The sequence below is a fragment of the Gymnoscopelus braueri genome, assembly GCF_963280865.1.
Source record: "Gymnoscopelus braueri genome assembly, chromosome: 15".
NCBI lineage: Eukaryota > Metazoa > Chordata > Actinopteri > Myctophiformes > Myctophidae > Gymnoscopelus > Gymnoscopelus braueri.
The window spans coordinates 7,757,735-7,769,835 of NC_137620.1; the positions used below are offsets into that span (position 1 = coordinate 7,757,735).

At 42.0% G+C, this 12,101-nt stretch overlaps 1 protein-coding gene across 2 annotated transcripts in view; it reads right to left on the minus strand.

Moving 5' to 3' along the window:
* lrch4 (leucine-rich repeats and calponin homology (CH) domain containing 4) overlaps positions 1-12,101 on the minus strand; it is a 106,330-nt gene that overhangs the window by 14,576 nt on the left and 79,653 nt on the right. For both annotated transcript variants that reach the window (XM_080451517.1, XM_080451516.1), the window contains exons 10-14: positions 7,114-7,272; positions 3,183-3,254; positions 2,596-2,659; positions 1,533-1,596; positions 1,199-1,300 (exon numbers count right to left, since the gene is read on the minus strand). In XM_080451517.1, the coding sequence (XP_080307643.1) occupies positions 1,199-1,300; positions 1,533-1,596; positions 2,596-2,659; positions 3,183-3,254; positions 7,114-7,272 (461 nt within the window). The remainder of the gene's footprint in view (positions 1-1,198; positions 1,301-1,532; positions 1,597-2,595; positions 2,660-3,182; positions 3,255-7,113; positions 7,273-12,101) is intronic.

Consider the following 12,101-nt stretch of genomic DNA (forward strand, 5'->3'; position numbering starts at 1 on the left):
TAAAACTAAATCAACACTGGTGTGTGTGTGAGTGTGTGTGTTCTTCTCTTTGAGAAAACCGTAAACCACTTCAGCCCTGTAAGAGGAAGGTTTGATGTGGTGATTGTATAATAACAACTATAGACAACAGGACTGTGAGGGTTCCATAGAAATAGCATTGTCAGCTTTTCTATACGGGTGATTTCTCTCATAACTCAGCCCATTAGTGCATGATGTGTGTCAGGTGTGTGTTCAAGAAGACTTTTGTCCCTTGTTTTCTTATGGATGGCAGGGTGGCTAAAACAAACAAACAAACAAACAAAAGTGAACTAACTTGATAGGCAGCGTTGGCATGGATGTATTGAGTGGCTATGCCGTGTTCAAGCGTCATTAGACACTTGGGAATAATAATAATAATACATACATTTTATATGACGCTTTTCTCAGTACTCAAAGTCGCCGTACAACAAAACAAAATAAACAACTTAAGGCAGGGGTCTTCAACGTTTTCAGCCCAAGGACCCCTTAGCTGAGAGAGATGAAGCAGGGACCCCCAATATATTGTATAACATTGTGTTTCGGATTAAACTTATTTTTTTCCCCCTTGGTCTGCTCTTGTTTCCCTCCACTATACCTCTTTGCCAAAAATAGCAGATCTACAAGCTCACAACGCCTCGCGCTGCGAGCTTGTAGATCTGCTATTTTGGGGATTTTTGGGTATTTCTTTCTGGTATTCTAGTTCTCCTCAAAAAAGGGATACTAGGGTTCAAGTGGTTAATGTAAAAAATAAAAATCATATCACACAAAGATTTGGCGGACCCCCTGTAGTAACTCTGAGGACCCCCTAGGGTAGCCTGGGACCAGACGAATCTTCCAGTGCAAAAAAAAAAGTACCCTCTTCTGATTTGGGTCTGGCACCGCTCCGTTGTGAATCCATTTCCTGCTCCCATAGTCTGGGGTGACCAATCAGGGCCCAGTATTCAAATATGGGAGACTGTAATTGGTAGTTGGTTGTAGGTCTAACCAATTGTGTGTTTTGATCCCGCCTCCTTGGAAAAAAATCTTCCTCATAGAAGCACCAGACTCATATCCAACGCAGTGATATAGTCTGGCCACGCGAGGCTACCCCTAGGGGTCCCGGACCCCCTGTCGAAGACCCCTGACTTAAGGGAAGGAGTGTAATGAATGGAGGGCCAGAAGATGTACAGTAGGTGTGTACCTGTGCTCTTGAAACTGTTGCGAGACGACGTCCTGAACAGGAAGCTGTTGGGCTTCTGGGCCTGACCGGGAGGAGAGGACGTCTTCGGAGACGATGGCATTTCTGACACAAACACACAAACACACACACATCAACTTCAGCTGTAGCAAGTTAACAGCTTTGGACAAAAGACATGTTAATCTATAATAGTCCAGGTGCTGAACATTATGACAGATATGTACAGATCAAATTGCTGGAAACATCGAAAGCAGCAATTAAAAAGTGGATCCGAGAACCTGTGTGCGGATTTTATTTGTTATGTACCCTACTCTGTGTGTGTGTGTGCGAGTTATACCTGATCTGCTGACAGAGCGTTGGATGGTTGCAGGAGGAAACACAGCAGACGTCTGATCTGCACTCTGTTGATGGAGAGACAGACAGACAGCAGGTTAGATGACACAACACTTAGCACACATTACTACATGTTAACAACATCCTCTGATGAGCTTTAATCCATCAACACTATCTGTGTCACTTTAGCTATCGTTGCTGTCCAGCAGGAACCAGCTAACTCCATTTTTCCACTTTTGCATTTGTTTCCATAAATCAGTGCTATTGAACACCCTTTACGTCTGTGTGTTGGTAAAAAGAAATATTGAACCAATGAAAAGTATTAAAAAGTGCTTCTGACAAAACCAGCTAACTCCATTGGATCCTCAAACTTTCTGCTAAACCAGCTAAGTTCACCAAAGGGGGGTGGAGTTAGCTGGTTTTGCTGACTCCAGGCTCCACCCCCTTTTGACCTCCAACCTCATTGTGAGCTTGGAGGTCCATTAAGCTGTTCTTATCAGTGATGAACAAAACCTCCTAACTCCATTTTTGTTTAGTTTTTTTCATTTCCTGAAAAATGAACATTTTGGAGTTAGCTGGTTCCTGCCGGACAGCAGAGATATATGAGTGTGTGTCATGATAAAAAAAAAAAGCAGATATACAAGCTCAAGGGTGTCACTTCGTGTCGCACTATGAGCTTGTAGATATGCTATTCTTCTTTAAATCGTGAAATTTTGTGCAAATCTTTGAATATATATATTTTTAAAGCAAACATTTTAACTCAAATCTTTGCTCCGGGTGGTCCCTGGAACAACATATTTTGTTTGTGGCCAAACACAAATACATACAACATACGTTGTGAGCTTGTACGTTGTATATTTTCGTTACTTTTGTGCAGTGGCGCAGCCAGAACGCTAGTATAGGCTGGGCCTAGGCAGGAGCGGGTGGTTATTGGGCGGATTGTGGGCGTTTCTTTTTTTTTTAAATTACTTTATTTCGACAAAGTATAAAATAGGGAAATGAAATATGAGAAGTTCTATGTAAAGGGGTCTTTAATTGTACAACATGATGTTTAGAGAAAGACTCACCTGAAAAGACGCACATCTGTGTCTGAGACCGTTGTGGGAGTGGGTGTTCTCTGGTGAGCCACCACTAGGGGGAGACAACACATCACAGGTTGACAAACGACAGCCCATAACATTATTATTATTATTACGCCACAAACCTCTCCCTCTGACAACATTTCACTGTTGTCGGGCAGAAACCTTATATCTCCATATTTCAACTTCATGTCAAGTAATGAAAATAGCCGATATACAAGCTTGCAGATCTGCTATTTTCGAATAGACACAGCCCCCCACCCCCATTTCCTGAAAAGTAACTGTTTTGGACAAAGTTTCCACCTGACAATAATAATAATGATATCTACATTTTTTACAGCGCTTCTCTAAGTGACGCTTTACATGGGGGGGGGGGGGCCAAAGAAAATCTACTTTATTTGGGGAGAAAAACACACTAAGAAAAGGCTAAGACTAAGGAATAAAATCTATAAATGATGATGTTGATACGACTACAGAAAATGCAACGAAACCCCCCAAAAAACATATCAGAATCAGAGGACATTCACTCAGTAACAGTAACTGTACATATTTATGGGGTGCTGCTTTCTACTTACCCTGTGCAACTTCCTGCTTGTGGTGCCGGAGTCATGTGACTTCCTGTTTTGGCCGAGGAGGACTTCAGTAAGCTATAAAAAAAAAAAGGGGGGAAAAGCAGCGTGTGATGTGGTTAATGTACGGTAATAAATAGGAGACAGGAGGACTGTTGAGTGTTACACTGAAATAGCACTGTCTGCGTTTTTTTGAAACCCCCTTGTTAATACCAGTTTAAAAGTTGCAATCAGGGAACTCATTTGAATGAATAAAAAAAGGTTATTTTCCAATCTGTGTAGTAGAGTATGTTGCACAAGCAGTACTGTCTGAGACGCATAAGCACAACATCTCCCATGACCAAGCAGGTATTATCTCTTGAAAGCATATTAGTAGTGGTCAATGGTGTAACGTAACTGAGTACATGTACTCAAGTACTGAACTTAAGTACAATTTTGAAGTATTTCCAATTTTCAGTACTTTTACTTCTACTCCACTGCATCTCAGAGGTAAATATTGTACTTTTACTCCACTACAATTATTTGTAAACTTTAGTTACTAGTTACTTTGTAGATTTTGATTATTATTCAGCCACTTCAGCCCTATATACATTTCGGCCATTTGAAAATAGCAGATCGACAAGCTCCACAATGCGTTGCGATGAGACGCATTGTGAGCTTGTAGATCGGCTATTTTCAAAAGATTTTCATACATTTTATACATTTGAAATGGGACATTCTGCATAATGAGCACTTTCTACTTTTGGTACTTTAAGTATATTTAGATGCCAATACCTTTGTACTTTCACTCAAGTAAACTTTGAATTCCGGACTTTTACTTGTAACAGAGTATTTCTACATTGCAGTATTGATACTTTTACTTAAGTAAGAAATGCGAGTACTTTTTCCACCACTGGTAGTAGTTTAGTCTCCCACACAGGGGAGACCCGGGTTTGAATCCTGCTCAGAACATATGAAGCTTTGCAGAGCTTTAAGCACTTCTTAGGACAAGTATATTTATGTTGTATGACAGAGACTGAAAAGAGCTAATCTACTATTTTGGGGGCGGCAGTGGCCGCTTAGGTAGAGCGGATGCTTGGGAAACAGAAGGTTCCCGGGTTCGATCCCCGGTGTCCTTGAGCAAGACACTGAACCCCTAACATCCCCCGATGAGACGGTTGGTGCCTTGCATGGTTTCCTCTGCAGTCAGTGTGTGAATGTAATGCACATTGTGCATGAGTGCTTTGGATAAGATGCTATTAAAAAAAAAAAAAAAAAAACATTGTTATAGAAAAATATATCGTCTCTGTCGGTTGTAAACCTCATAGAGTATGTCCACAGCTGTTACTTTTCAGGATTCAATTAAAAACGCAAAAAGTGATGGAGGGGAAGGGAACTGGTTGGAATAACGTGTTCCTTCCACGCGCTACGTCCAACCAGGGAAAGTCCCCCCTGTCAGGTGATAAGAAGGTCAGTTGGCTCTCATGCATTGAAGGAGGCATGAGCTCGGCCCTGGCCTCCCTAGGCTGGTGGGGGGAGTGTAGTGCCCAGGATCACTTAGAAAATTGGCACCGGGTGAAAAAAAAGGGTTACAAAATCGAGGGATAAAAAAAAAAAAAAAAAATGCTGTGTGTACAGTAACATGTGATGTGTGCTATCATTTCCTTTCATAAACTAGCCATCCTCAGCTCACGTCGCGTGAGCTTGTCGATCGGCTATGTTCTTGGCTATTTTCGGTTATTAGTTAATTCGTCTATTTTCGGTGCACGTTTTCATGGGGTGCACGTTTTCATGGGGTGCACGTTTTCATGGGGTGCACGTTTTCGAGCGCACGTTTTCATGGGGTGCACGTCATCATGGGGTGCACGTTTTTGGTGCACCATCTCTCTTCTCCCCGTTTCCTGTCCGTCTCTATATTTTGGCTATTTTTGGCGCACGACATGATTCCTTGGAAGACGTCTGTGGAATCCAAATGAGTGAAATCGTGGAGACTGACAACTTGAATCCATGCATCCTGTGGGGCTGGGGGGGTTGTGGGGGTGTGGGACAGTTAACATGCTTCCTTCCTCATCTTCCTCTGTCCAGTAGTGAGATGTATGACTCCATTAACCCCTCCCACTCTCCTGGTAGACACGCCGAGAATCTGCTCAGTGTTTCAGAGCGGCAGTGGCGGAAAAAGTACTCAAATGTAAAAGTATCAAGACTGCAATATAGAAATACTACTTACTTGAGTATAAGTACAAATGTATTGGCATCCAAATGTACTTAAAGTACCTAAAGTAAAAGTACTCCTTATGCAGAATGTCCCTTTTCAAGTTTTCAAATGTATACAAATATTTTGAAAATAGCAGATCTACAAGCATTTACCAACGGTCAGTTAAAAACAACAACACGCCTTGTCCGGGTTATACTTCGTCGTGCGGCGGGGAAATGGTCTATTTTCGGCCTGCGACTCGTTGTACGGCAAAGTATAAAACGAGCCGTAAGTACATAGAGGCTATGCACAGCTGTACGGAAAGCTTGAATTATCCTCTTTCTATCTGCAAAGTTTTTGTTTCATAAAAATCCACCGTAGAGTATGTTATGAGCTACTTTCTGTCAATACATTCCGTGCAGGTGATTATTTTCCTAAGTGTCAGAGTTTGGAAGCGCTCGTTTTCAGTAACGCAACGTCCTGCTGCCCCCTGCATTATGTGTGACATTTAGAAACAGGTGGTACGCAGGACCGTTAAGTGATTTCCAACAAGTACTTCCAAACTCCAACGCTCCAAGCTGCTCAATGTTTTGCCACTCAGTCTAGATGAGGGGGGGGGGGGGGGTGTCCCGGTGGAAAAGTGACGCATGTGCATACTCTCTATTGTCCCTCAGTCAGATTAAAAACTTTTCTTTTGTTTGTTTTCTTTTTCTCCCCATTTTAGTTGTTATGCCAATGACTTCCTCCCCACACACATCTCTGTGTGTGTTGTCACTGCCGTTGTATCCTACTGACTCACATGCCGGTGAGTTTTCTGGCAGCAATGACTCGTCTTGTCTCGTTTATACCATGCATTTAGCCTCAGCTAGTAGCAGTGGTGTAAAGTAACTAATTACATTTACTTAAGTACTGTACTTAAGTACAATTTTGAGGTATTTTTACTTTTAGTGGAGTATTTAAAATGTTTCGATTATTAAATTATTCGAAAACTTTACTTTTTAGATGTAGATTTGTATTACTAATATTTTTAGAACTACACATACATTAACCACTTAAGCTCTCTATATATATTTTGGCTATTTGAAAAAGCAGATCTACTGTTCAAGCTCACAATGCGTCGCGCTGCGACGCATTGTGAGCTTGTAGATCTGCTATTTTGCAGTATTGATACTTTTACTTATGTAAAAAATGTGAGTACTTTTTCCACCACTGGCATTAGCCATGTCTTCTTCGACCATTGTTGTTTTCATCGGCGCTCTGAGTCAATGCACTGACTCTGAGTCAGTCTGAGTCAGCGCACACTGACCCAGCCTGCTTCAGAGCAGGGTGGGGTGCACCTCCTAGGACGCAGTGCACTTAAGAGTGTTCTAACGACAACGCACCCAATGCACTGAATATACCAACGTCCAGAGAGCACACCACACTCAGTGCTCTCAGTGCATATACTGTATATCCCAACGGAACGCACCCTGCAGTATGAGTCGGGCTGAGTTAAGTTTTCTAATGGATGGATAGATTCAATTGATAATTATTTCAATCAATGAGAGAGACATATGAGAGAGAGAGATCATAATATTATGATCTCTCTCTCTCAGTGTAATGAACTTACGGACTGTCCCTGGCTTTCTCCTCTCTCTCTATCTCTATCTCTCTCTAGGCCTCTCTCCCTCTCTCTGTGCTAAATAACTTACAGTCTGTCCTTGTCCTTCTGCTGCTGTCTCTCTCTCTTTCTCTAGGTCTCTCTCTCAGTGTTAAATAACTTACAGTCTTTCCTTGTCTTTCTGCTGCTGTCTCTCTCTCTCCTGCCAGAGGAGCAGAGTTCCTGGTCTCCTCCTCTCCTCCAGGGTGGGGCTGGAGGGAGACGTGGGAGAGGAAGACGATGATGAAGACTGCGGTGGTCCCAGCTCCACGTGCAGACTGCTCCTGTAGGACGGACACACACACACACAGGGAAGAACAGGGGGACAAGACGTTAGTGGTGGAGAAAGTGCTTATAATACCTGTAGTGTACACATTTACACAATTACAATGCTTGCCGTATTGAAATGTAGTAAAAATAAACTACAAAAACGCTCATCTGTCCAGTGGTTTGAGAAATTATCTCTGGACAGACAAGACGCACGCACGCATGCACGCACGCACGCACGCACGCACGCGCGCGCACGCACGCACGCACACGCACACACACACACACACACACACACACACACACACACACACAGTTAGCCTCTCACGCCGTAAAAACTAATTACTATCGTCAAGATGACATGTCATGTCATGTCATGCCAAAAAAGCATCATGAATTGAGTTGACAAACAGAGACAGGGATGAAAAAAGGGAGAGAGACAGAGAGACACAGAGAGAGATTGAAAGCGGGGGAGGACTAGACTACAGCCTTGGAGGTAAAACAGACCCAAACAAACAAACGAGCCATTTGACTGATGTCTGGAAAGACAGGCTCATTGTGTTCAGCGCACATTTTGTAGTGGTTAAAATTCATATAACAGTCATTGTGGTATGGATTAATTGAATATATTAGTAGATGCAACAATCATCACCTGTTCTTCCTTGTTAAACTCCTCTCCCTAACAAAGTCTTTAAGAAACAGTCGACTCATGCTAACCTATTTCAAACGTGCCGACTATGTGCGAGTCAGTTATAGAATAAAGCCCATTTAAGGAATGACCATCTGTTGTTATACCTCTGTGTACCATCCTGCCAAGTATAAATATGTGTAAGACATTAGTGTTGGGGAGTGATGGGGGAAGCCCTGGAGGGAGACACTAGTCTCTCTCTGCTGTGATGAGATCTACAATAAACATGGAGTTTGGTTCCTGACAACTGAGTCCTGCATCTTCCTGATCTGTTTATTTTACATAAAGTAACATGTAAAAGCTGCCATTACAATTGGCGCTGTGAGCAGGGTGGATGCTTTGCTGTTATAGCAAACACTCCACTTAGAATCTTAAGAAGATGGGAGCAAAACCGAGCAGAAAGAAAATGCAGCGACAACTTGACGACCAACAGAAGGCCTTGGAAGATCAACGTGACAAAGCGAAGAGAATGCAACAACAACTCAATGACCAGCGTGACAAAGCTAAGAGGGCCGCAACGCTACAGCAAGAACAACTCAACGACCAACGGAAAGAAGTGACATTACTGCGAGAACACCTTGACAGAACTATGGTGACATTAGCAGATCTACAAGCCAATACTTCTCCTGATGACTACAATGTGAGGCAGAAGGAGCCAAACTGCAGGAGAGACACACAACTGACTGCTACAACACCCAAGGAACACGCAGATGTCACAGCGACGCTCTGTCCAAGTAACCTATTCCCATTAATTCCATATCCAAACCCTCATCCCCGTCCAGGGGCTGGGGCACAGCAAGCAGAGATAGATGCGTACTCTGCAACAGTACATGTTCAGCGAAACTGGACACCTGATGAATTCAATGACATTGTGAAGGACCTTCCAGACCCCATAATTGACGCGGTACGTTGGTGTACGGCTGTGTTAGATTTGATCGAGATGTATGGGCCATCGACAAGAGAGCTGGAATCAGTATTTCGCAAAGTTTTTGGATTAAGGTGGCTACGTCTCAGGGGAAACTTTGATGTGACTGGAGAAAGAGATGACATCATCACTGGACAGCTGCAGAATCGAGATGGTCTTTTTGACAGGGTGAAAGCAGCTTTTCCGGCACACACTGATTGGCCGAAAATTCACAGCACTAAGCAATGGGCTGATGAAACCTGTGACACCTACAGAAATAGAATGGAGGACTGCTTTCAGAAGCATTGTGGTGTGACACTAGACAACCCGGCTTACAGTGACTTGTTAAAAACTGCCGTGATCAATGGCTTGCGCCCGTCCATCCATAACCGGGTTATGACTTCCTGTATTGGATGGGAAAGTCAGAACCTCACTGAGGTGTGGGGACATGCACTGCACGCTGAGAGGCACATGCTCTCACAAGAAGACGGGAGGAAGAAGAAATTGGAAAGAGCACAGTTGATGTTCTATGAGAACCACCGGCAGCCACCACAGGAACAACAACAGCAGCAACAACCAAATCAGGAGTCACATAGGAAGAAAAGGAGCCGTGAATGGAAACAAAGAAGAAGAGGAAACAGTGAGCCATATCGGTCTTCTGTCTTTACTGTGCCTCAGATGACCACAGGGAGAGGGAGTGTCCTGTCAAAAGGAGGGCATGGCTGCGCCGGCAGCACCCAGACCAGGATCACGAACAACTATGGACCAGGTGGTAATGCTGTGGCCAACTATCCAGAACGGGGTGGACCACATCCACTGCCTTGCCCCACATCGGGCTCCACAGGCTCCATGGCAATACGGACCAGGTGACAATGTTAATACAACAGGCACCAATTCACTACATGCGGAGCAGGCTCCATGAAAGGGTGAGGGTCATGTCCTGAGTTATGTTCTGAACGGTTTAATTTACTTTGCAAGTTCTATTCATTGTCATACTAAAAATAGGGTGAGAGTGATAAAATGAATTCGTTTGAGGTACTTCCTTAAAAAATTGCAGTACAGTCCGATCCAAAATTGAAAATTATATTCTACTAAATTAATGTAAGAAAAATATTGTTTAATGGTACTTCCTTAAAAATCGCAGTACAATCCGATCCAAAATTGAGAATTATATTCTACTAATTAATGTAAGAACAATATTGTTTAATGGTGGGGTAATATGCATAAAAGAAAAGACAATAATGTCATAGAACTTGAGTAAGTCAGTATTGTAATCTATTTCCACACACATGAACTAAATAGTTCACTTATCAGTCTGGTTCCCCCATTTCTATTCCTCTCCCCAGAATAGCTGACAGGGGGGAAGGGGGGTGGCAGGTGCGATAGGGGCCGTGTGTGTCTGTGTGTGAGTGAAGATAGACCAAACACTGGAACAGGAATACATTTGAGTTTCAAAATGTATCAAAGTAATTATTCAAAATGTAGTGTTTCAAGGCGCTCAATCAATAATGTGAAACGGGTAATTTAAAACAGATTTTATTTGTCTCCAGTCCACTTATTGTGCTCTTGCTAGATACATGTTAAGTAAAACTCGGATTAAAATAAACACACCACGTGTAGACACAGAATTCTATATTTTTTATTCCATGTAGCGAAATGCCCGAGTGATGAAAATTCCATGGTGTGTTGATAGTGCCATACTGTGATGAAAAATCCATTCGGTTGCAAATTCCACGTGTTGATATAATTTAAAATAAAAGAACTAAAAGAATAATCCGTAGGCTAGAACTTTAGGGGTTATCAAGCAAATTGTTACAGCAATTTTTGAGTGATTGATGGAGATAGTATAAAGACAGGTTAAACTGTACCTCGGTTGAGTATTACATTTTACTGTATAGCAAAAAGTTTGTGTGCAGCTTTCCGGATCATGGGTCCGGCCGATGGTTTCTGCAGAACCATTGGTCAGTCCATTATTCCCTGAAAGTTATTCACAAACTATGGGGGGTAAGGGAACATTTATTTCCGTCCATTATTTCCGACCATTGGTCAACGGTCAGTCCATTATTCCGTGAAAGTTACTCACAAACTTTGGGGGGTAAGGGAACATTTTTATTAAAATTGTATTCAATCAATTTTTGTTTTGATTATCATATGTCTAAAACAGAGACCGGTGACAGGCCGAGATAGTTCTATTTTTCAAAGGGTCAATTACCTGCCTGATGGGTACATTTGGGTCTTAACTAGCTACTAAATAGGTAATACAATAAAGCTATGAGGTTTGTAGTGTGGAACTACACCACCATAATAGTATTTAAAAGAAGCAATGGGAATCTTTCCCAAAAATGGCAGATCTACAAGCTGCAAATCAGATATAACATTTCCAAAAATTGTATAAATGTACAAACTGCAGATCAGTTGTTTAACAAATGTCAAAGAGCATAGCATTATCAAAGATACAGTATGCCAAAAGGTCCTATGATTTTTAAATACATAAGAAGTGAAGTGTGGGGAAAAAATGGTTATTGGTGTTGACTTTCTCTGTAACCATTACTGTAGAATTGTTGAATACACTGTTTGAGGATACGTGACCAGTAGCATATGCGCAATGCTTGCTTGTCACTGCCATCACACGTGTATCTAACAATACAGTTTTGTTTTGAATGTTTGTACATGATTGCATCCCATTGAATTAGCATAATGTCCTGTCATTCTATGAATTTTCTCTATTTTTATAGGACATAAATACTTTATATTTATGCCCTAAGGGCTGGAATGTAGTGGTTAAAATTCATATAACAGTCATTGTGGTATGGATTAATTGAATATATTAGTAGATGCAACAATCATCACCTGTTCTTCCTTGTTAAACTCCTCTCCCTAACAAAGTCTTTAAGAAACAGTCGACTCATGCTAACCTATTTCAAACGTGCCGACTATGTGCGAGTCAGTTATAGAATAAAGCCCATTTAAGGAATGACCATCTGTTGTTATACCTCTGTGTACCATCCTGCCAAGTATAAATATGTGTAAGACATTAGTGTTGGGGAGTGATGGGGGAAGCCCTGGAGGGAGACACTAGTCTCTCTCTGCTGTGATGAGATCTACAATAAACATGGAGTTTGGTTCCTGACAACTGAGTCCTGCATCTTCCTGATCTGTTTATTTTACATAAAGTAACATGTAAAAGCTGCCATTACAATTTGAGCATAATAATTTTTTTAAGGGTTTCTGCACATTTCCTGTTACAGTACATT